At 35.4% G+C, this 25,539-nt stretch overlaps 3 protein-coding genes across 4 annotated transcripts in view; 1 reads left to right on the forward strand and 2 right to left on the reverse strand.

Annotated features, from left to right (window-relative positions):
- Positions 1–7,287, reverse strand: part of LOC149934174 (syntaxin-1A-like) — a 49,255-nt gene extending 41,968 nt beyond the window's left edge. For both annotated transcript variants that reach the window (XM_090153973.1, XM_090153974.1), the window contains exons 1-2: positions 7,205–7,287; positions 6,957–7,137 (exon numbers count right to left, since the gene is read on the reverse strand). In XM_090153973.1, the coding sequence (XP_090010099.1) occupies positions 6,957–7,137; positions 7,205–7,276 (253 nt within the window). In that variant the 5' untranslated portion in view covers positions 7,277–7,287. The remainder of the gene's footprint in view (positions 1–6,956; positions 7,138–7,204) is intronic.
- Positions 7,288–9,351: 2,064 nt separating this feature from the next.
- UbcE2M (NEDD8-conjugating enzyme UbcE2M) lies at positions 9,352–12,941 on the forward strand. Its single transcript, XM_090180685.1, has 5 exons — positions 9,352–9,752; positions 10,382–10,476; positions 11,458–11,600; positions 12,595–12,658; positions 12,758–12,941. The coding sequence occupies exons 1-5, from the start codon at positions 9,653–9,655 to the stop codon at positions 12,896–12,898; spliced, it is 543 nt and encodes a 180-aa protein (XP_090036811.1). The 5' UTR covers positions 9,352–9,652; the 3' UTR covers positions 12,899–12,941.
- A 1,749-nt stretch (positions 12,942–14,690) lies between these two features.
- Positions 14,691–25,539, reverse strand: LOC149934177 (calumenin-like). The gene is made up of 7 exons (XM_090180684.1): positions 25,371–25,539; positions 24,062–24,189; positions 22,728–22,886; positions 22,087–22,249; positions 20,509–20,751; positions 16,980–17,182; positions 14,691–15,168 (listed from the first exon to the last, which is right to left on the reverse strand). Exons 2-7 carry the CDS (start codon positions 24,176–24,178, stop codon positions 15,064–15,066), a joined length of 990 nt encoding a protein of 329 aa, XP_090036810.1. The 5' UTR covers positions 24,179–24,189; positions 25,371–25,539; the 3' UTR covers positions 14,691–15,063.

Here is a 25,539-nt window from a genome sequence, read left to right on the forward strand (position 1 = left end):
CTTATTTTTCTTTTGTTGTTTTTTTAACGTGAAATATTAATTGTACGAGTAGTATTTAAAGCGTTTATATTTCAAAGTTAAAACATTATCTCAGCTTGGCTGATTGTTGTCCAGTATGCCACTTTACACTCGAGATCAGCGCGCTCATATGCTAGAATTATTTTACGGAGAAGGTCGTCGTAATGCTACTCTAGTAAGCAAGTTATTTAGACGAAGATTTCCCAATTGCAGACCAAGTCATACGACGGTTCTTAGAAATGTCCACGACTTCGACAGCTGGGGTAATATCAATCCGAGGTTTCGTGGTCGTGGTCTCCAGGACATCGACATGGAAAACACCATACTTGCCTACTTCGTCACATATCCTCGAGCGAGCGTCAGGACTGCCAGCTTTGACTTAGGGTTGGATCGAAACTACGTTTGGAGAACATTCAAAAGACACCATTTTCATTCTTATCGAGCGACACTTCACCAAGGACTGCATGACGGTGATAGACAGCGCCGACTCGACTTCTGCAATTGGTTTTGCCTCATATGACGCACACCAGGATTTTCACGATCAACTACTGATGTCCGACGAATGTTAATTCGGAAGAGATGGGCCTTTCAACCGTCAAAACCAACATATGTGGGACTACGAGAATCCACACTGGGGATTTCCTCACCGCCACCAAGTGCAGTTTCGCTTAAATGTGTGGGCTGGTCTGTTAGGTGACAGAATTATTGGCCCGTTCTTCCTGCCAAATCGTCTGAACGCTCAAAACTACTTGGAGTTCCTTCAAAATGAAATATCCAACGTGTTGGACGACATTCCTCTGGCCGAGTACAGACGCATCTGATTCCAGCAAGATGTGGCGCCTCCTCACCAATATCGTGATGTGGTTGCATATCTAAACGACGAGTTTCCTGGAAGATGGATCGGAAGAACTGGTCCTGTTCGTTGGCCTGCAAGATCCCCTGATCTAACACCACTCGACTTTTTTCTTTGGGGCTTCGTAAAGGACTACGTATACCAAACACCTGTGACGAGCGTTGAAGAGTTACGACAAAGAATCATCGAAGCATGTCGCCGGGTGACTCCAGAAATGGTTCGGGGAGCATTTCGCAATATGCAACATCATGCATATTTGTGCATTGCATCAGAAGGTGGCATTTTTGAAAACATTTTGTAGAAGTCATTAAAAAACATTTGTCACTTGGGCTAATTATTATTAATTGTTTATTTTTCGAAATCTTATAACTGAAATGCATGTTACCTACAATTCGTTAAAGGCTATTGCCTGCTAGTACAACTTGTTTTTCCCCCGACCTCCAAACTCAGTGAAAAATAGGTCTTTTTCAACCGAACCAAAATTATTTATACACTTTCGACTATGCCCTACAACTTTTCTATTGAAACATTTTGCACAAAATCGTTCGATTTTTCTGCAATTTAGTAACCATAGCCTTCCGTACCTAACAAATAAACCCTGAAAATTTCAGAACCCTAGCATAATTACATTTTGAGAAAAATGGCCTGATCGAGCAAATTGAGACACCCTGTATAGACGCCAATGTAAAAAATGCGAGGGGTCGGACATTCCCAAAAAAAAGAGTACGGGATTTCGAAATCTCTGTGATTTCGCGATTTCGTCAAAGATTTCGTGATTTCGTCAAAGATTTCGTGATTTCGTCAGATTTCGCGATTTCGTCAAAGATTTTTCGCGATTTCGTCCAAGATTTCGCGATTTTATTAGGATTTCGCGATTTCGTCAAAGATTTCGCGATTTTATAAGATTTCGCGACTTTGTCAGAGATTTTGCGATTTCGTCAAAGATTTCGCGATTTCGTCAAAGATTTCACGATTTCATCAGAGATTTCGCGATTTCGTCAAAGATTTCGCGATTTCGTCAAAGATTTCGGAATTTCATAAGATTTTGCGATTTCGTCAGAGATTTTGAAATTTGGTCAGAGATTTTGCGATTTCGTCAGGGATTTCGCGATTTCGTCGGAGATTTCTTGCGAAGTGTACGGGATTTTGTACAAATGTCCGACCCCTCGAAAAAATGTGTATGAGTGCAGCAATATATTTCCCTAGCGGGAAAATCCATGCTCATTTAAAATACGCGAATGATATGGCAGCTATAGTGCGAACAGCGTGTAATCGAAGTTGGCCGTGGTGGCATAAAATGGCAAATATGGCAAAATGTGACAAATAGTGACTAATAATCAGTAAATGCATTTAAATGATGTAAATAATATCTTTCAGATATGTAGCATCACTTACATGTGAGATAATGTTTCAGTTTTTCACAAAAGAACCATTAAAAACACCTTAAAGATATATAGCAGACGAATTCAAACTCAGGAAAAAATCGTTGAAAAATTGCCAAAAGACATAACTAAATTGGGCTATAATTGGGTTTCTAACCCAAAACCTGGCAACGAATCCAGTATATTTGTCTAAAAAAGCACAAATATATTTTTCCTTTGGTATGTTTTTTAATTTTATTAAAATTTATTATTTGCCACTATTTGGCATATTAGCCAGTAAAAGTATTATTCGCCATGTCGGTATTTACCACTTTTTGCCACATTATTTGACACCTGACATTTACCACTTCGGAACACTGATGGCAATCATGGCTCAAAGGTAGGTCTTGACGGGGGAAAGGAGGGTTGACACTAGCCTTCCACTGTAAAGATGCTGACGTCACGAGAATACCTCCTATTATCGTACAGGTAGTAATTTAATCTAGTAATGAGCTATTGAAATCATTCACTTGTAATTCGTTGATAATCATAAGCACTACGGATGTATTTTCCAATTCGTAAACAAAAGAAACGCCTTTACAGAAGTACAAGAGCGAAAAAAAATAGATAAAAATTTTTTCCAAAATTAAAATAGCCAGAAAGTGAAACTTATCTACTTCAAACAGGGAGCCAATTGAGAGATATAATATTTGGGGTGGAATGGAAAGGGGTATATACCATCGGGGGTCTCGTTTCGGGCAGACATACCAACCGCCACAGGGGGTCTCACCCTGAAGTCTTGGGTCCCGTGATTTCCCCATTTTAAGCCCTCTAGCCAAATCATCCGATCCCACACCCTCTCCAACCATGAAAGTAATTACAAAAGCGGCCGCAAAATTGTGAGGACGCCACTATGCAGAACTTAGATAACCAGTAAATTTTTGGAAAACAAGGAGGGTCAATACCGTTTTTTTCGGTGATATAGTTCCTTTAAACTTCGAAAGGCCAGCTAGAGCTATCGCCTAGACGCTTCTTGCTTGCTCGGAGCGTTGCACATTGTAGTTCCCTCTCTGGTGGTATGCATCCGCGTAAAAACTCCAGATAGAAGTGAGAGAAAAGGCGGGATAATTCTTGAAAGTGCCGTCTCTCAAAAATGTCAATGATGCCCACTCCCATTATTTACTCCTGGTGCTGGGTATCTTCCCGAGCCCCGCAGTGAGGGCAGGAGTCTGTGAGACTTAAATTAAACTGATTGAGGGTGGCCTTGGTGGGGAGCAGTCCGCATCCAAGTCGCGCCATTAGTGTCTTCACGCCGCTTAACAGTCAAGACATCTCGAAAACTGGGGAATGGCTTGGCAACGCGTAAGGGCCGAGGGTCCGGTAGTGACTGCCAGTGTGAGTTCACGCGGAAGAAACAGACTGCATGCAGGCGCTCTTAATCTTCGCAAGAGTAGAACGAAGTAGGAAGTCTACCTTTGAAGGAAGCTCCAACTGAGTAACACTCGCGAGCCGATCCGCGGTCTCATTACTAGGAACCCCGACATGAGTCTGCTGGACACCACAAGAAGGTAAAGTGTCCAGTGTGTAATGACCGCATAAATCATGGATGAACTGAGCCAATGGAACCAGAATGCGGGTATAGTTGGGTGAGAGCCCTTTTTGAGTCTGAGCAGATGACTTAAGCTCCTTTGAGATTCTGCGACGCGTAGGAAAGACTTTGCGGCCACTCAGGTTAGCACTCGGTTTTATTCACGACCGAAACTAGTATAGAAGGCGCTGTGACGCTAACGCTCTTCCAAGTTAGCACTTATGTGAAAAACGCCTAAATTTGGGCCATTGACTTTGATAATAATATAGAGCCCCAGACCGGATTTTCTCCACAAATGGTAAGCCTAAAGCCTATGGTGAAAATCCGGTCTGGTGCTCTATATTATTCTCAACTCAATGATCTGCCCTAGTAATTGCTCTGTTTTCTCGGAGCCTTAGAGGAAACCAAAACCGTGCAAAATTATAATAATATGCAACTTTTTACCTTTTAACCCTCTAATATGTTTAATAGGCACTTCATAAAACATCTTCAAGGAAATGGCCAAAAAGTATATTTCCGAGAGCTTGTTGAAATAATGGAAACTTTTCACCTGTATTCGCGACTGAAACGAGTCTAGGTGGCGTAGCTGAGCTAGCTTATCCGATGTTTCTCCTCTGATCTAGCGTTTGCTACAGACAAATTAAAGTCATAATAACATTTTTTTCTTAAATAAACTTATCGATGCTAAAATTATATTAAGATGCAAGTATCCTTATTTATTAGGTCAAATTTACGAATAACGACGAGGAAAACTAATAACGTCTGATTTAGCCGCTACCCATCTAGGTTTCAATGGCGAACCAAAGGGTGTTTAGCGATAGTTTTCGTTCTCCAATAGTAATAGGTGATTCGAAAAAAGATCGGCGGTCACATGATTTGGTTACTTTCTGTTGTATGCATAGAGATAGAAAAGAAATAGAGGCACTATTGTATCTGGCGAAGTTGACCGCGAGTCCCGACCCCCTTTTCGCCAATGTAGGAAGCCATGAGCAGCCTTGGAAATAACGGTGGTCAGGTGGTCAAAGACCAGTTAATTAATTGCTCAGACCAGTTTCTTTATTCAAAATTTGGGGGGTCACTGGTCACCGTGTCCAGTTTATTAATTCGAAATAATAACAAAAAAATAGAAGGTGACCAGTTTAAAAATTCCAAATAATAGGAGATGACCTATTAATTTAAGGTTTATATCAATTTTGATTTCCCTATTCACTGGATTTATATGTACAGCGACTCCGCTTACTACCGCCGCGGCCGCACGTCGAGGTTTTATCTGGAAGTACGTATACTAACGTACTTCTAGGTTTTATGTAGAGTCCCTTCGCTCGCATCTCTCGAACGAGTCGAACTGTCAAACCCCCCTCTGGCCTCAAACCCTCAATCCTCTAGTCTCACTTTCCCTGGAGTACGGTAGGCTACCTGGCTACGCGGTAACGGACCGGAGACTCTGGAGTTACGGGGCCTAGAGAAAGAGAGATAATCCGGTAAATTACGAGGGTCTTCTAGGCTATGGTAGTAGTCTTAGGTGAGATAGTACTATATTGTACTACTCTTGTGGTACTCATAAAATAAAGTTAACTATTTTGAATACGTGTAAAGTTAATGTTACCAACATAATATAACTTCTAAACATGTAGTATAGGTTTTTTAGGCTTATAAATGACATTAGAACATTTTATATAAGACCAGTTTAATAATTCATAAGCTAGGGGGTCACTGGTCATAAGGACCAGTTTAATAATTCATATGCTAGGGGGTCACTGGTCTTAAGGACCAGTTTAAAATAAAACCTTATTTCCAAGGCTGGCCATGAGATGGGCAGATTACGTGTCATTTGATGTAAACAAAGGAAGGATAGATGGTGTTTGCAAATTCTGCCCATCTCCGCTTTCATACATGCGCGGGGGGGGGGTGAATTTTCCCGGTCAAAAACAGGGGTGCCTTAACGCGGTAATCTTCCCTCTATTTCTTTTCTATCTCTATGGTTGTATGCTTAAAGTATTTGAGCGCGCGTTTCTTTTTTCATTTTCCTCGCACGCGCAAAATCAAGCGAGCCACAATCTACTAATATATCAAGAGCAGGCGCCCAAATAAGAATCACCTAATAAGCTTCGTGCGTAGTTTAAACTTTGGTCAGAAGTATCGCCGCCTACCGACTGAGGTTTAAATCGAATGTGTGAAAGCTGTCTGCTCATTCAAAATTATCTCGATATAAAAGTTGAACGTTTCAGTTAAAGAACATTCATATTCAAAACTCGTCGGCTATTTCTTCACACATTTATTTGACTAGTATTAAAGTAGATGGCGCTATCTTTTCTAAACTTGAAGCCGTGTTCCATTTCAACCGAATTACGGACAGAATCCCCCGAGGACAAAATCCCCCATTTAATTTCACTTTTCGGACAAAATCCCCCCTAAACGGCGGATCGTTTTTGGAGAGTTTTCGTTAGGGAGGGTTAGGTTAGGTTGGGTTGGGTTGCGTTAGGTTAATTTAAATTAAAAAATTAGGCCAAAACTTTAAAATCAATTTAGACTTACTTGGGGGGATTTTGTCCGGGGGATTTTATCCTAGATTCATTTCAACCAGGTAGCTTTTTTTGACATAATAAGGCTTAGCAAAAACACGGCGTTTACAGGTTAAAAGTTTCCATTATTTCAACAAGCACTATATAAACCGTATCTTGCAGCTCCTGGCTCTCAGAAATATTATTTATTGGCGATTTCCTTGAAGATGTTTTATTTAAGCGCCTATTGTGAACCATAAAATGTCCTTAGGCTAATAGCACCTGCCAGTACGCTACCTATCTAGTTTTAGACGGCAATCTAAAGAAGACGTAACGACCGCTTTTGGTTGCAAATAGGCTTCGAGACTAGAAAAAATAGCGTTATCTGCTTTACTTGCTGTCAAGGTAATAGCAGACGTCGTTGAAGTAAACGTTTATCTATGCTGAAATTTCAGCTGTTAATTTTAAATGAGCAGACAGCTTTCACGTAATCAATTTAATAATCTAAAGGCGTTTATTCTAATCAAAATTTAAACTTTCGCACGAAACCTATAAAACGTTAGACACTTACTGTCTCCGTTACTATATTTATATCCTCCTAGTTTTAGCCGATATTGAAAAGAGGCCTAACTTACCTTCATCTAACATAGAGAGAATTAGGATATCACTTTGTTTTTTAGCGACTAAATCGACTTTTTGGGCAGTTAAATGAATTTTCGAAGTAAGATCTTCAACTTCTTCAAAGAACTCATTCTGTTTAAGTTCGATGAGACCGTGAACCTCCGAATTGTCCGCAGTTTCATACTCTTCCTTGGCCTGAAATAATTTTTTAAACATATTTTAAACTACTACTACTACATCCGAGTAAAAACGAAAAACTCACTGCTCTAAAGGCAGCGGTACGATCTTTAGTCATTTTAATCGAAGAAAGGTTCACTAACAATATCAATACCATATAAGCCTTAAACAAACTTTTATTACGTCAAAGAAATGATACGCTTAATCAGGTAAATGTTGCTTATTCACACCTACTTCCTTTTCCCTTATCTTCCCTATTTATTCGTCGAATTTCGTTGGAGATTATAAAATATAGCCACGGAGGAAAGATAAAGAGAGCCAACTTTGATCCCTGTTGCTGCTAGGTTCGTAATGGAGCAAATTTTGATTTAAAACGTTTTTGAGATAAAATAGAGATGGTCAGGACTCAGGGAGGAAATGTTGCCAAGTATTAATGTTTTATTATAGTAGAATGATCATCATTTTCACACTCGTAACATTTACTTGATTCAAACGGGAGTTGAGAGCAAAGTGTAAATGCAATAGGCGCTTCAATAAAACGTCTTCAAGGAAATCGCCAAGAAGTATATATACCAGCATAGGTGTATAATATTGTTACATAAGTGTGACACTTCCTATAATTCACATGCAAAAGTATAACTGAGCGTTATTCACAAGACAGACTGCATTACGGGCTTCGTCGCCGTTTTGCGTCCGTTTGATAACGCGTCATACGTAGAGTTTGACAGCGCCTCGCTAGGGGTAGATTTTCTTCTTGTGATGACGTCACTCCGTTACTAGCTTTCAGTCAAATATTCCTCAAAGTGACAAACTTACAGAATAATATTATAGACTTATGATACCTGCAAGCTACTGTTTACATAGTGCTTGTTGAAATAATGGAAACTTTTCACAGGTAAGAAGGCAGTAAACAGAACGTCGCGTCGTGTTTTTGCTAAGCCCTAATACGTCAAAAAGCTACTGGGCTAAAAGGAAGCACAAGTTGCATACCGTACAAGTGAAAAGTTTCCATTATTTCAAATAGCACTATATAAACAGTAACCTGCAAAGTTGCAGGTGCTGCCTCTGGGAAACATTACTTCTTGGCGCTTTCCTTGAAGATGTTTTATTGAAGGGCCTATTGAATCTTATTCCGAATTATCTTGTAGCAAGAAATTGACTGCTCTCTCACAGAGATGCTTTCAGGAATCTGCTCTCAATACTCAATAGCCCATGGATTAACAAGAGTTCTTGTTAATCCATAATCGAGTCAACGACAAACGCCTGTCTCCTGTTGGCTCAAGTGATTACGTAAAACGCAGAAAGGCCCCGCCCATCTTAGCCCCAGATGGTAGAAAGGGTAATCATATAGTTCGATATTCTTTCTTTCTCCTTATTGTATATACATCCCATCTATAGTTCTTTGTATGTTTCTGCCCAATATTAGTATGCGGTTCCATTTCGATTAATACATTTGTTTGTTTATTTGGGGTTTTGTAATTTTTTTTAAATTTGTACTTTGTATATTCGTTTCTATGCGAACGATTCTTTACCTTCCTGTAAGTGCCTGCGCAAAAGCCGGACTCTGAAATGAATACATTATAATTTAATTTAATGTCAAGACCCTTTCGTAAAGCAGTGTTGGTTCTTTTAAATCACGTTTGGACAAGTTTTGGGGCTGGACCTTCTAGTCATTCCCCATTTCCCCATTGTAAATATCTGAATTAGTTTTATATTATTGTATAGTGTGTTGTACTATTTACCGCTTGATCTCTTTAGCTTCCCCAATTCACCTGTTCTTGTCTGTACATAATTTTTATACTATTCCGCTTAGTTTTCTTATTATCCGTATTATTTCCCGTCTCATCAACCCCTTGCCCACTTTGTTTATTTTTTGTCTATGTCTCTGTCTTGTGTTGGTAATCTTGTTTTGTATTTTTTTGTTTTATGTTAATATTGTTTTTGAATGCTTGGTGTACGTAATATAAGTGCGTACTCAGGAGCCCAATAAGTTTATTTCACTTTCTCTCTCCTGACAATAAAGTATCATTATTAGTGTATCACTGAAATGGATATCTTAAATAAAAAGCTTTTATTATTATTATTATTCATGGCTCTACCAGAGAGTGGCTCTACTTAGGAAGAGCGTGGCGCCGCAGCGACACCTACACTCGTTTCCGTCGTGAATTTGATATCGTGAACCTAATGAACGCTATTACTACTCGAAATCTGTATATTCGGTGGCCTTTTTAGCAGACGATTTATTTAAACTCTTAAGGTTCAATCTGGACGGTCATCAGAAAGAATCTGATATTTATTGAAAAAAGTTAAATTATGCTTAAATTTCATTGTTTTGAAAAACATTAGCAAATATTTTAGGTTAAAATTCAAAATTATAATTTACTTAAACCAGTCCCACAGACTATATAGAATTTGGTTATTCTTTATGTAAATATTTTTATGTTTTTTAGTTTATAGTTGCATTACCAATGTTACGGTGACAAAGATATTCTGAATATATATTTTGAAAAATTTATGAAAACACGAATTGAAAATGATAAAGTTATTTTCATTAAAACAACAAAAGAAAGAAGGAGAAGTTGGAAAACCAAATCAGAAACGAGCCTCGGCAGCCCAATTGCGAATTACTAAAGGTACGTACTCTTATTCTATGAATTTTGCCATTTTTACTGTATAGCTACAAATGCAAATATACTAACAGAACTTAAATATCATGCATTTGAAAAATTACTGTCTTGGGTTGGTTTTAAATAAAATACCTATACATGAAAATAGACTCCAATAGTCTTGAGTTCAAAGGGGTCATCCAGTTTTCATGATAGCTAAATTCAGTATTGCTAAATCATAATCCTCCTGAATGGTATACCACTAGGTTACGCGTTCTTTAGAAAACCGTTCTGTGTAAATAGTTTTTTTTTTATATTTTTTTAAAACTTTTAGAGGTACAGGTATATCTAATTTACTTCACGCTTCAATGGCAAAGGGGTATAACGAGAATTTTTTTTATGGTTGTATTGCAATAAGGGGCTAAATGTTAATATTTACTATATTTACATGTTTGGCAGGCTTGCGTAACACTGAACAAGTTAATTTAGTGCACTGTTGTAATACAATACTTAAAAATTGTAGTTATTTTCATTTTGTTACATGTAGCTTAATTCAAAATGAATATGTATATGATGTGTACGTTTAAGGTGTTAAAACCATGACAATCGTGGTACAGATTGATTCTAAACTATATCTATTTAATAATTTCCTAAAGATATAAATGAATTGAATCTTCCCAAGACATGCCAAATTGAGTTTCCTGACCCAGATGACCTTCTCAATTTCAAGCTAATCATCAGCCCAGATGAAGTAAAAATTACATTAATTATTTACTTACTTTTCTTATTACAAGAAATAGCATGCCCATATTATTACTTAGTAGCATAATAGTAGCATAAGCTTTTAAAACACTTAAGTTGTCTATAGCAATCCAACACTAAAGCAAATCATTATCAGTGACATCATTTAAGAAACCTATTTTTCACATGATGCGACTTTTTTTAAAAAAAAATTAAGAGGGCCTTACCGATATTCTGGGGTTTTCAATCAGCAAGCCTGGAATTTATGCAACACGTGCTTATGTACTTGGATTTTTTAAAGGGGTTGTAGTTTCGCATAGACTTGCATGATATAAACTTGAACTTCAAATATCTCAAACCACAGAAGGAAGATTAAAATTTGGGCCCAATTATAACACAAGTTTCTTTACTTTAGTTAAAATTTATTTTGTTAACTATTATTGTGACCACATTAAGTGATACCAAAGCTTCACTTAAATAAATTCAAATGCATCCAAATGAAAAAGATTCAAGATTGGCTGTTATTAAAAGAAAACAAAAATTAATTAAAATAATGGAAAAATAGAATGTAAAGATAAAATAGCATGGAAATATAACAAGAAAGCCACAGCTCTAGTAGAGTTTTGTGATACTTAGTAAAGCCATTCAAAGGGTAAAGTCAGTAATATTGGCAATAACACTAGCCAATAAAATCCTGAAATTGACTATTAGTAAAATTTTAATATGGAAAGCAGACTTTCGTTGTGGTATAGCTTCGATATTCCCCATTTTGCCAATGTAATCTTAATAATAATCAGCTAAGCTAATACCCAAGGCATCACCTGGCTAGGCCAAAGTCATCTAGCGACTTTTAAAACCTTTATCCCAGGTGGCCGAGTTAAATTGCGTAGGAAGGTGGAAGCCCTTCATGCCACACAAGCTAACAGCTCCCTACACTCACTATTACTGATAACCTCTGCAAGTTTAAAAGATTTAAAACTTTTGTCTCTAGGGTTTCTACCGTAATGGAAGGTTCAGTTTTTTCTTCAAAGTTAGCCCCAGCTATCCTCATGAACCACCCAAAGTAAAATGTGAAACAATGCTTTATCACCCAAACATTGATTTGGAAGGAAATGTTTGTTTAAACATACTTAGGTAAGAAACTTCTATTAATTGTTAATATGGGGTGTGCCAAATATTTGGTTTCACAAAGTAATTCGATCAAATACCAAATCATATGAAAATATTGCCGTATTGAATGTCCAGTTAATAACGTATTAAAATAAAATCAGTGAACTAAAATATGAATTGAAATTTAATGCAAAGTGAATAAACACATTGCAATTTGCTGGTATAACGTCTTTATTCTAATTTGTTTTGGTTTTTTTTGCAAAGTTTATGAACTATTTTTAAATTATTTGATCAGTTAACAGGTTTAAATTTTTCTCATAAATATATTCAATATTTTAAATAGTTCATTTGCTATTGGCCACGCCTAGAAAAAATGTTTGGTGAAGGATTATATCCTTAAAAAAGTATTTGCACTTTTGTAGTCGTTAATTGTATAAATAAATGACACGAGGAATACACCTAGATCACATTACACTATAAGCCCCCATTTTGTTTCCCCTAAAGTGGCCGCCTGTGCTTTTCTTGATTATGGTGAAGGAAGACTGAAAATTGTTTTGACAGAAAAGAAATTCCAATTCAGTGTATGAATATGGCTAGGAAAAGCTACAAAAATTGTATAGGCTTGATTTTGTTTTTGCTGCATGAGTAATCTAAAATATTACGATTTTTAGTTTAGCGAATATTTTAGTGCAAGAAATCTTTTCAATTCTCTGCTACATAAAAATTTAATTCTTAATATTGTATTGTAGTAGCAAATAAGATAAACCACAACCTAGACATATCCATAGTGTCATTAAATATGGTTGTGTGCCAGACTGAGAATAAATATACTTATAGAGTAGTAGCACTTATTAGCTTCGGCCATGACCGCGAATTTTTTTATGAATAGGTAAAAGCATGAGTGACTAAGCACTGCCATTACTCTATTGAGAAAAAAAAAATTAATTTTTTCATACTGTTCAAATGTTCTATCTGAATATGCAGGCCAGCTGATAAAACTAAAAACTATTTATTTTAGGGAAGACTGGAAACCTGTCCTTACAATCAACTCTATTGTCTATGGATTGCAGTACCTCTTTTTGGTAAGATGGTATTATTTTGCCAACTTAAAACCAGAATCATACTTCCTAAGTGTTTTCTGTATAATGATTGTTAAAGTTAACTGTTTTGTCTCTTTGAAGGAGCCTAATCCTGAAGATCCGTTGAACAAAGAAGCAGCAGAAGTGTTACAAAACAACCGAAGACAATTTGAACAAAATGTGAAAAAAGCAATGATGGGAGGCTATGTTGGTTCAACATACTTTGAACGATGTATGAAATAAGTGGTGGCATTCAGTTTGGATTATAAAAAAGACTTGGTTTCAATACTTGTTTATTCGGAGTTTTCACTTGTATGTAAAATGATGTGTGAAGATGAGAATACTTCGAAAGTTGCCTTTTTAACTTTATTTTTAATATATTTCATTGTTGCAAAGTTAAGCTGACTGAATTTAAATAAGGCAATACGCTTTATGAATAAGTGATGCAAAATTTCTTGGAACAAGGGAGATTACGATAAAACTCAAACATAGGTATTTCTGCCAATTTTGCATCTTAAAAAAAATATCATTCAATTGGATTTTTTTAAGCTTATTTAAAAAGACAGCTTTTCAATGCTTTTTAACTGTCCAATATTATCACTTTAGAAACCTGAAAAAAATTTAATACCCGGGTACACCTGAAAATAAATTACACTTAAAAATTAGTTTGGATTAGTTGTTTTTTTCTTGAAAAATGACATGTAGGGCCAATACTGATATTGAACTCTGCTGATATTAAATGGTTTATCAATTTATGAAAATTAAGTTCACAATGTTTACTGACAAAATTTTTTAGTTCCACAGCTTGTCTTAAGGATACTTGGTTATTTATCCCTTACCAAAAAATAAGTTGTCTAGGAAATACTTTGGTTTTAAGTTTGTATTTGAGACAAATACCAACCAAAAACCACTTTACACCTACTTAAAACTTCCTTAATAAAGACCACTTAAAGCCAACTTTAAACCTTATCGCAATAGAAGTACCAACTTATAACCAACTGAAAAATATGTAATTTTCTGACCACTATAAACCAACTAATTACCATCTTAACAACAACTTATTACCCCTTAAACTAGTTTATTGAAATATGCTGCACACTTGAGCCTACTTAAGACCAACTTAATGTCAACTAAAATGTGTATACCAACTAAAATCCAACTTATTTTTTGGTAAGGGTATTCTAACCTCATTACTTATTTTTAGTGTCATGGTTAGATTGCTTGCTCTAACAAAATTACGCTCTTTACTTCAAATTAGGAAATGAGGCACGCTGAAATTGTTAGGCCTGTGCTAAAGGAAGCCTAAATAATGAGGCTTCAATCTGTTATAAACTAATACTTTTATGATCAGGACATTTGAATGCTTTAGAAAACAAGCATGTGGCTTTATCGTGAGGCTTATTCACAGCGTATTTAATACTCTAATGGTTGCTTTTTAAACCTACTGCCACTACCTTTAAATAGAAATACCTATGAAATAGTGTACTACCCATTGGCAAGTTTGTATTTGGGACAAATACCAACTAAAACCATACTGCCAACTTAATAACCACTTATTACCCCTTTAACAAGTTTTTTGAAAGATGCTGACAACTTAAAACCAACCTAATACCAACTAAAATGTGTATACCAACTGAATACAAACTAAAAGCCAACTTATTTTTTGGTAAGGGAAACCCCATTAAATTACCCTTACCAAAAAATAAGTGGTCTAGGAAATACTTTAAGTTGGTATTTGGAACAAATACCAACTTAAAACCTACTTACAAATAATGTAATTTTCTGACAACTAAAAACCAACTAATTACCAACTTAAAGAAAAAAGTATTTTCCCATCAACTTATTACCCCTTTAACTAGTTTATTGAAATATTCTGACCACTTGAGCCTACTTAAAACCAACTAAAATCCAACTTATTTTTTGGTAAGGGTAAGCTTAAATACTAAACATTGTAATGCCAAATGAATTGAGATTAAGGACAGAACCAAAATGCAAGACTACTTAACCAATATTCCAAATTAAAAACAAATGGCAGTTCAATAAATGTAAAATATTTATTACACTAAATTTAAGGTAATTGACTGTAAAAATGCATAAAACACATTTCACTATCAAAAATTAAGTAGAAAACATCTAAGCGCTTTATTAAAAAAGTTATACTCAAAGCCTAGCACATAAAAGGCATTTATTAAGCTTATAATTTTTGGCACTTTCTTTGGTTTCTCAGAAACAAATCCAACTAATATTTTAATACTCCTTCGCTCAAAAAGCTATTTCTTGAGGTTCCAACCAGTAGCATTATAAAAAATATAATATTTAGATACTTCATAAATAGTTTTGACTGTGGCAGTTTGACAATCTCAAATGCTTAAAAATTGCATATCATTACAGTAAGTTAATGTTGAACGTTAAAATTCATCATGTCTAACTAGGCCTTCTCCAAAGTCTGTTGCTTGACTTCCCACAAAAAGATCATACTTCTCCACAATTTCTTCAGTTGTTAGCATTTTGTCCTAAGTGAAACAATTAAAATTAGTAATTTTGACATGGTAATTTCACTACCTTATAGCGTTTTCCATTGGCCTGGTCCGAGCGATCGCGGACTGCTCGTAATTTTTTTTCGTTTTCCACTAGTTAGAAAAAACCTGCTCCGAGGGCAAGTTACGTCCTCCATTGGCGGAATCATTCGCTCGTGGACCACTCAAAACTGGTCTGTCTTCAGTTACGGAGCAACTTTTTTTGATCTCACAAGGATTTCGCGTCGGTTCGAGTAAGAGTCCTAACGTCATTGTAAAATCCCGAGCGGTCTCCGAGCGATCCCAATGGAAAACGCTATTAGATTTCGCCATGGCCAAAGAAGCAAAGTTGTACCCTGGCCAGATTCCCCACTTTAGTTATGACTCAATTTATTGGAAAATGACTTTTACAAGCAAAGCTATATTTTCATATTCTTAACAGATATCTAAGAAGGAACATTTGCAATGGGTCTTTCTTTTTCCAAGGATAACCTTTTCAGTAAAAATTAGAAAATGGGCACCAGGAAATGGCCATCTTATCTAATGATATAAAACAGTCATTTCAGATAGACTTAGCTTCATTATCTTAAATTACCAGTAAAACTAACAAAATGTTAAGCACAACGCAAAATGTTCACTTAGCTACTGAATTTCCGTCTGCTAAACTGATAGTACACGCTTATGCAGATCGAACAGTCAAGTGAACTTTTTATAACAATGAGAATATATTTATAGTGCAGTAATTAATACAATTATTGAAATTTCTTTTAACCAAGGAATACTTCTGCGCAAGTTTCCATACCAGAGTGACTGAGAAAAACCATATCACCTCGGGCAGAAATCAAACCTAAAACCTTTGGTTTACCATCCCAACGCCATTACCATTGTGCTACCGCGGTAGGCCACGAGTAAACAGACCTTGGACATTCAATTTATGAAAGGTCCTTGATAGCCTATATTCATAACAATGAGATTATTTATTTATATATATATATATATATATAGCGCAGGAATTAATACAATTCCTTGGTTAAAAGAAACTTCTATAATTGAACTTCTCATATTGTCCGCTAGGTGTCATGATAAATTAAAAGGTTCGTAGTTTTCACCAAAATATAGTGACAGTTGATCTCAATGTACACTGAATTACAATTATCTCTTTTTATTATACTTTTAACTTCTTTAATCAATCATATTCCCAAAAATATAAAATGCCGACTTTCCCAATTTATTATTGCAAAAGTATGTCCATACACTTCTTAAATAAGAAAATTATACAGATATACACTTGGAAATGTCTACAGTGCCTGCAAATGGAAAAGGGCAGTATTTAAGCCCATGCAGTGTATCAGTACTCTATACGCCACACCCATTTAAGATGAAGCCTTCGCTCAAATAAGAGTTTACATGCCTCATTTGCCCCATTTTCAAGCATCTATGCAACTTAAATTTAAGTTCTTTGCAAGATTAGTCTAGTTACGTATTAACCTTTGGTATATTTATTTTGGGAGTGAACGTGTTAATTGGTTTCCACAACAGGGACTTTTTACTGAAGACAGCCAATGAATTTATAGTGAAGACAGTTAGCCAATGAATTTATAATGTCTTATATCATACATTCAATGTAGTTTAATCCCCAATTAATTTTTCCAGGTGCATAGGCATTATTATTACTTTAAATAACTTGATAGCACGCAGATAGCTATTGAGCAAATTCATCACGTTTTCTGACCAAATGAGTTGTAATGCAAGATATCTAAACACTTCCACCTCACATTTGAACATATATTCACAAGGTTAATAATTACCCCATTTGCGTCAGCTTCATAAATTAAGTGCTTGGACTCTGCTTCACTATGATCATAATCTGGTGGTAAAATCCAATCTCTTATTTCATCTTGGTCCAAAAATCCATCCTTATTTCTATCCCGGTAGTCATTAAATTGAGTTTTTTCATTCTTAACCCATTCAGGATCTTCATCGTCATCCCCTCCACCAGTATACATATCACCTATTATAAAATATATTATAATTCAATTTAGAAGAAGTTACATTTTAGAAACAAACTAAATTAGACTACCCCATATACTTAGTAATGACAGATTTTGTGACAACTTTCAATCTGATATATTTAAGTTTCGGGTGAATATCATCACACCAACACATGTCAAATTTTTTTTATTTTTGGATACTATAGACGATACTGAACATTTCTGGGCAAAAGTAAACTACAGCAACCTCATCTTGTTTTATAATTATTTTCTGCGGATACGATAGGAGATTACGATGGTATTTTTATTTTGGGCCGCAAATTAAAATTTTTGCAAGTTCCTAGATTTTGGGTTGAAATTCATTTTGTCGTGTGTTCGCCGACACCACTGTTTTAAAAAATTGCTAAAGAATAGTTTTTTGTGTTAGTATAAGTATTGGCGCCGCGCGTTCGCTACGCTCTCGTGCTGGGGGCGCTCGTCGCCACCCCAGCCCCATACTAAAAAAACGATGTGCCTTCTTTAACGCAACCTAGAGGACAGTACCTAGGCATACCCTACCAAGTATTGTCGGGCGTGGGGAAAATTAGAGCGTATATCGCAAGACCAAGGGCAAAGTGGGGTACCCGACTGGAATAATTATAGTAATTGTTGGATTAAACCAAACTCAAATATTATTTAAAAAGCCTTTAATATACAGAAAAATGAACAAAAGTGTCAAGGGTTGTGAGAATGCAGCAAAGCCGCAGCTTTCAAAAACTCCAAAAAGGCGTGTTTCCCTTGCTGTTTAGCCCTGCTAGTAAACATGAAGGTGGATATATACCCAGGGATAAAATTAAATTAAAAAATTAAATAAGCGTTTGCGGCCAAAAAAAAGGCAGCACACCTAGAAATTTCCCAAAATTAAGAAAACTTGTAAATTATTTAACAAACTACCGGAATACCATGTGGATTTTTTTTACAAACTACCGGAATACCACGTGGAAATTATTAGGACTGAAAAACACGTGTTGTTGGCGAACACACGACGAAAATAATAACCACAAAAAAACTTTAAAATACCCAAAGAAGTTTAATTTATTAAGTTAAATTAAAAAATTAAATAATCATTTGCGGCCAAAAGAAAAAATTCCCACACTATCTATGTGACAAGGTCTATTACACGATGAAAATAATAACAAAAAACGTGAAAATACCCAAAAATGTTCAATTTTTTAAATTAAATTAAAAAATTTAATAATCATTTGCGGCCAAAATTAAAAATACCCATGCTATCTACGTGACAAGGTCTATCAGGTGCAAACAAAATAACAATTAAAATCTATGAGGTTGCTGTAGTTAACTTCACCCCATTTCTGTGTCAAAATAATTTTGAGGAAATGAAAATTCACCGAGATATTATTTTTTGAAAATTAACGTTTTCTAGCGTTACTTTTCCATTTGTGATATAGTAGGATACACTAAATTTTTCCTTTTGAGCAATATTGGGCTGGAACAAAGTATTTTATATTTTTCCTGATTATGTGTCCGCTAGGTCGCAATGTTTGACGGCCCATCATGATTAGCAAGAATTGTAACAGAAGGAGTATTCTATATTTATTTATTTAATCCTTAAGTTTCGAACCCAGGCTTACTGAGAACCTAATCGGTTACAGAATAGGGTTGGGATGGCGCCACGCAGCCCAGCACAAGAGCGTAGTTATAATTGGTGTATAATTATATTTTGTTATTTTCCCACGATTCTTTTTTCACTCCTCTTGTGTTCGGAGAGAGGTCCTTTACCAAAATTTGTAGAGGGCATGCGGGCAGTTTAAAAAAATTTTGCCAAGGAGCGTGGCTATGTAAAAAGTTTTACTAACATTTCATTTACGCTAGTTTTGTCATTGGCAAAAAGTAAGGCAAAATTGAACTACAGCGGCCTCATGTAATTTTGCTTTTTTTTTGGTGGAGAATGTAGCACTTGACGCGTAGATTACGAAACTATTTTTTTGGGCCGCAAATGATAATTTTTTAATAATCTTTATTTTAAAAAAGTAGTAATTTTAGGGAATTACCGTTTTTTGGCGGAGAATGTAGCACTTGACGCGTAGATTACGAAACTATTTTTTTGGGCCGCAAATGATTATTTTTTTAAACTTAATTTTAAAAAAGTAGTAATTTTAGGTGATTACCGTTTTTTTTGCGGAGAATGTAGCGCTTGACGCGTAGATTACGAAGTTATTTTTTTGGGCCGCAAATGATAATTTTTTTCATTAACTTAATTTTAAAAAAGTAGTCATTTTAGGGGATTAGTAACGTTTTTCTAAAAAATAGTTCCGTCGTGTATCCGTCGACACCACTTTTTGGACGCGCCCCACACCCATTGCGAGCATTGACGATGGACCTTCTGTAATCGTACCTAGTGGCATCGTAATTAGTGAAATCGTATCAACTTAAATAGTAACAAAAATGAGAACAGGTTTGCTTCCAAAAAACGTAAAAGACGTTACTAAATTCCCCGTATTGGCGTCTGACGGCGCCGCTCACTCACTTCGCGCAAGCGCTGGGGGTCTCCCCAACCCCATACTAAAAAAAGCGATGGGCCATCTATAACGCGACCTAGAGGACAGCATCAAGTATATACTTTTAATATCAACCAGAAAAAAGCGTTTGTGGCCCGAAAATACAAAACACCTAGAAAATGAACAAAAACTGTAATTGATTTTATAAAGTACGGGAATATCACGTGGAAATTATTAGGACACCGAAACTGTGGTGTCGGCGAACACACGACGGAAATAAGTACAATGAAACACGTGAAAATGCCCAAAAATTAGAAATTTTTAAAATTACATTAAAAAATTAAATAATCATTTGCGGCCAAAATAAAAAATACCCTCGGCATCTACGTGACAAGGTCTATCAGGCGCAACCTAAATTAATATAAAATTCAATGAAAATGAGAAATTTTTAAAATTAAAAAAATTAAAAAATCATTTGCGGCAAAAATAAAAAATACCCTTGGTATCTACGTGACAAGGTCTATCAGGCGCAACCAAAATTAATATAAAATTAAATGAGGCCGCTGTAGTTCACTTCACCCAAAAGGAATGCTAAAAACAGTAATTTTACAAAATTAATATCTCTGTGAATTTTCATTTCCGCAAAATAATTTTTACTCAGAAATGTTCGGTATTGTCTAAATCATCCAAAAAAATTTTGCCAAAGTTTCATATATTAAATAATGATATAATATAATCCTTTTGGTAGCAAGTAGGAAGTGTCAGAAATCTTTCTTATTTTTGGATTACAAATCGAAAGAATAAAGCTTTTCAGTATCCCTTTAAATGTTGAGGATTAAAACTAATACCAATATATTCATCTAGTGATATTTTTCCATCTTTATCTTTGTCTATGTCATCCAGAGTTTCTTCTACTACAATGTGATGCATTCGGGCTGTTTCCTCTGGGTGAAGAAAATCAATGAATTCTTCTTTACTTAAACTTCCATCTTTGTTCTGATCAGCCGCTTTCCATCTTCTCTGATCTCGCTCAATCATACTCTTATAAGTTTCACCATTTGCATCATTTTCCAGATCTTTTTCATCTAAATCTGGAAAATTTAAACAAAACTAAGATTTATATGAAAAACTTTCATGAAGTCGTATTTTATTGAGAACTTGTGTGACATTACACCATTTATGTCAGGAAAATTCAAGGAAAATGTTTTCCATCCTTGTAATAAACCTAGTTCACTAAGCAAATGAAGTATTTGCACAAAGGTAAAACATTTATGGTAAAGAAGTAGGTGGTTTTCGTATAATAGGAAATCAAGTTTTTTTGTTGGGTGGTAGGACCTAGCACTTTGATCAGAGGCTCTTGTGCTAAACGAGGTTCATTTCTTGATGCTAGTACCAAAGTTGTCACGTCGCAGGCTACTTGTAGGCACTGGGTTTTTCCATAGTTTAATTAAGAACAGCGGGGTAGTGTTTACAGAGGAGCCCTGTCTGTGATATTTATTCCCACTACGAAATGTTTTAGAAGTCAATAATTCATAAAACTTAATTTCTAAGCTAATAGAATCTGCTAAAAAATCCACCTCTAAAATTAACCAGTGAATAAAAACCTGGGGGTAGCCGCTGTATGCGTCACCATGGATTAACAAAAACTCACAGGGATAGTTCCGATTTCACCCACTAGGACCTGAATGGAAACTATACAATTTGGCAGAGTTTTTTTATTCTATTATTAATCCAAGCTAGAAATATGGCTGCTGAAATTTTACGAAATTTTTTGTATTACATTTTGGTTTTTTAAACTTAATTGAAATATTTTCGGCTAACACTTATTGGAACTTTAGGTATACAGGGTTGCCACAAAATTTTCAGATTCAAATTCCCTGTTATCCCTGACGATCTCCAAATTCCCCGACTTTTCCAAGTTTTCAGGCCCATTTTGAAATTCCCTAACACGTGGCAACCCTGGTAAACCTCAAAAAAGTACAAAGCCATTTTTAGATGATAATATTTAAATTTCATCAGGTAAGATTTAGATTTGATAACAATAATATAGAATAGAAAACTTAAGCCTTGGTGTAGTAACAAAAATTGAATTGTTGCAGGTGAAGAAGATGGAAACTCTTGGGAATATAACGGTGAATATGCAATTTAAAGTTCGTGAAAATTTTATTGGAGCTTTTAATAATTACTAACCATGTGGAATACCATAGCTAAATCCATTTTTAAAAACCAGTGTTCATTTCAGACACAAGATGGTGTTACTATTTCCGGATTTGAATCATTTTTGCAGTGGAAAGTGGGGAGCGCAGGACTGTCAGGGGGGAGGATTGGTAACAAACGTAAGAAAACTATCCATGTGAGTTCTTGTTAATCCATGGTATCACCTTGCTTTGTTAAGGCAATTTTCAGAATTTTTATTCCATAAATACCTTTCATGAATCCATAGGTTACATTCATGTAATCCTGCCAAGTTAGTAACTCTTTTTGATTAGGATTGTGAGTTGCCCATTGACGATCAACATCATCTAATATGTATCTCTTTTGTGTATACTGAATCCACTCTTTCAATTCAGCATGAGTAACAAATCCATCCTGAAATATTTAAAAAGATTTATTATGTATGAAATAAACTAAACTTAAAAATGCAGTGTATAAGAATAAAGAGAAATCTTCATGAAATGGTATTAAAAAATTATTATTAAATTAAAACTGGATTTTTAACGAAAGGCAAACCTAAAAATTTAAATCTCAATAAAATATCATTAGAGAATAAACCTTTATGATACCATGTTGCAAAAATACACAACCTAAATGCTTTACGTTATGCTGATCACTACTGTAGACCAAGAGAGGGTTTCTGTGTCCTAACCCCTCCCTAAGTCAATGCTTACAAATTTGTGGCTATGCCACTGTTGCTCATTTGAAGAATCCCTAGAAATTTCTATGTTTTAAAAGCATTTGAAACATCACCATTCCAGAAGGTATTGATAGATTTTGGTATTAGGAAATAACGCAAATAATTAAGATGGATAAAATACAGAATGCAACAGCAAAGCAAAGAAAAAATTACTTTGTCTTTGTCCATTTTTTCAACTATTTTCTTTAGCCTCTTAATACTTTCTTCAGGGGTAAGTTCATTGAATGCTTTTGCATCTTCACCCAAGATTGCATCATGGTCATAAGCAGTATTATGGTCTCCTTCAGCGTAATGTTCTTCGTCACTCAAAGGCTGAAGTAAAAACAAAATAATCAGACCTTAATATGATAATGCCAGGACTAATTCAAAATTGATAAATGTTTCTAAAATTTGGTAGCAAGGTACCAACACACTGTTTTATTATAAACACTTGGGTTGCTAACACAAACGGAGCAAACTCATGGTGTTACCCACATAGACCATTTTGTACCAGACTTTAGTGTTCGTACGGGGTCAGTCTAACCCCCCGCAAAAAAAAAGTAGGGGTCGGGGTTGGGGATGGAAAATTCTTTGTATTTATTAAGAATAGAAAAATTATAAAAATACCCCAATTTTACTGGTTAAGATTAGATAGTGTATCTTGTGTAAGCCAGCCTCTGAGCCTAGGGACTATTAGTAATAGTCTTAGTTGATAGCTACGCCGCAAAATTTGTTTTGAATCTGGCAGCCTTGCCTGCCTTCCGGCCTGTATCTCCATATCGAAAATGGCCGACGATTTCGCCGCCGAAAATATTTGATCGGCGGCATTTTTTACTGTTATTTTGTATTATCAACTAAGACTATAGTAAAAATAGATAAGATAGGTAGATTTTAAAATAGAGGTCTATAGCTTAGGCATTGCAATTGTTTAAATAAGTTGTTTTATAAATTCCCAAGTTATTAACAAACGTTGTAACTCCCCACTCGTTAGCTCAGACAGGGAGCCCGAAACAACGGCAATTATGAAACTAAGACTTAAAATCGATTCAAGTCGGAGTCAAGCGAGAACCACGTCAGCGGCATCAGCCGAAGGTCATTCAGATCATTCTATTGTCACCCACGAAAAAAGGGAGTGAAGGAATCTATCTATTTTATATTTTTAGGATTTAGCAGGGTGCGTCGGCGTAAAAATTTAAAATAACACTACGAAAACATAACCCCGAAAAATGGAAAACCCCCCACTTGTTTTGCGACAGTCGGGGTCGGGGATCCCAGACTTTCAGGGTCAGGGTCGGGATCCCCATACGAACACTAGTACCAGTAATGTTCAAGGGTGTATTTATAGGGGGGTTTTGGGGGTTCTACCCTCTCGCAAATGCATCAAGGCTGGTTCAAAATGGGCACTTGTTAAACGACACCAGAAATTAAATGCTGGATACACCCTTGGTAATGTTTACTTTGAACAGATTGATTAAATTCTATGTTACGAATAAAAATAAATCCCTAACCTTATCAACAACTCTTTCCTTTTTGTCATCTTGCTTCGGAATCGCAAAGCCCAATGTATAAAACAATCCCAACAAAAAGCATAGCTGGGCGAAACAAGGAAATACTGGAATTTTCATTTATACAAAATCTGAAAAAAAAAACCAAAAAAATGCACCATTTTATTACCCAATTACAAGCATGTGTGCAAATTATATAATTCATAAGACGGCCCGATGAAATGAATATGAAAATTGTAACTCTAGCAATACAAGGATGTGGAATTAGAATCTGAAATCCATATCAGGGGTCACAATTTTAAAGTAACCACCTTTTAAAACCACAATCCCCCAAAATTTGGTTTGTAGAAACAACGGAAGCACATAAAAAAAAACTTAAAATTTTTCTGAGAATTCAATATTTCTACTAAAACCTTCAAGGAGAGTTTTTATTGACTGCAGAAATATATTATTTTGTAAATTAAATGTTAAAGGGAGTACACACTTCCATATTTATGCTGGATCAACAAATTTCACCAGCCTCCAGGTGTAACAGAAGTTACAGGTCATTGACGCTAGTTATTTCAAACAAAATTTTTGAATATTTGAAATGCAGCTCTCTGAAATAGTTTTTCCTATGCTAAAGGAAGCATAAATAATGAGGTTTTAACACGAATACTGGTAATTTGGTATGATTAGGAGAAGCGAAAGCCTTAAAAAAATGCAGCTATATTGTGATATTGATAAAAAGGCACATTTAATATTTTGGACCAAGATATCTTTCCTAAAAAATCATAACTTTAAATTTTTTGCTTGCGATATTTCAATAGTTTTTAAGAGATAAATAAACCTTTTAAAAAGGTTGAATGAAATCCACCACTATCATACTTTTTGCATAATTATATCCCTTACCAAAATAAAAGTTGGTATTTAGTTGATATTAAGTTGGTTTACACATTTTTGACAACTCTGGAGATAAATGAGGTCCCATTTTAACATATTCATCGTAACAGTAGGATTGCAACTGCTCCTCTTTTTAAGTAGTTTCGTACTAAAGGTAAATGGCACTGCCATTTAGGTGTGAAAAACTGTGCTGTCCAGGCTTTAAATTTGGTTTCCATTTTCTACTTTTAGTTGGATTTAAAATATTTCTATTTGATTATGTCAAAATGACTTTGTTTCTGAAAACTAACACTGAAAAACCATGGAATAGCCGGCTATAGCAGACGATATACAAAGGCAGAGATTTAAGAAAGACAATTAGCATCTATCGTTGGCTTCCTTAATTCCTATTTATCAAACCGGTGTTCAAAATTATTTGATTATTACATACTTGAGAACGTGAAGAATACAAATTGAATTCAACTTGGTTAACGTCGACAGTCTGACCTTTCTCGTCTGACGTTTTTGGTGAGCTGCCGTCTATTGTGACACGTTGCCAAACACGTTTCATGGCTTTTTTTCTTCTCCTCTGCTCTTGGAGTGTTCTCAGATGGCCTGTC

The sequence above is a fragment of the Leiobunum rupestre genome, chromosome 7 (assembly GCF_980474605.1).
Source record: "Leiobunum rupestre chromosome 7, qqLeiRupe1.1.hap1, whole genome shotgun sequence".
Classification (NCBI taxonomy): Eukaryota; Metazoa; Arthropoda; class Arachnida; order Opiliones; family Sclerosomatidae; genus Leiobunum; species Leiobunum rupestre.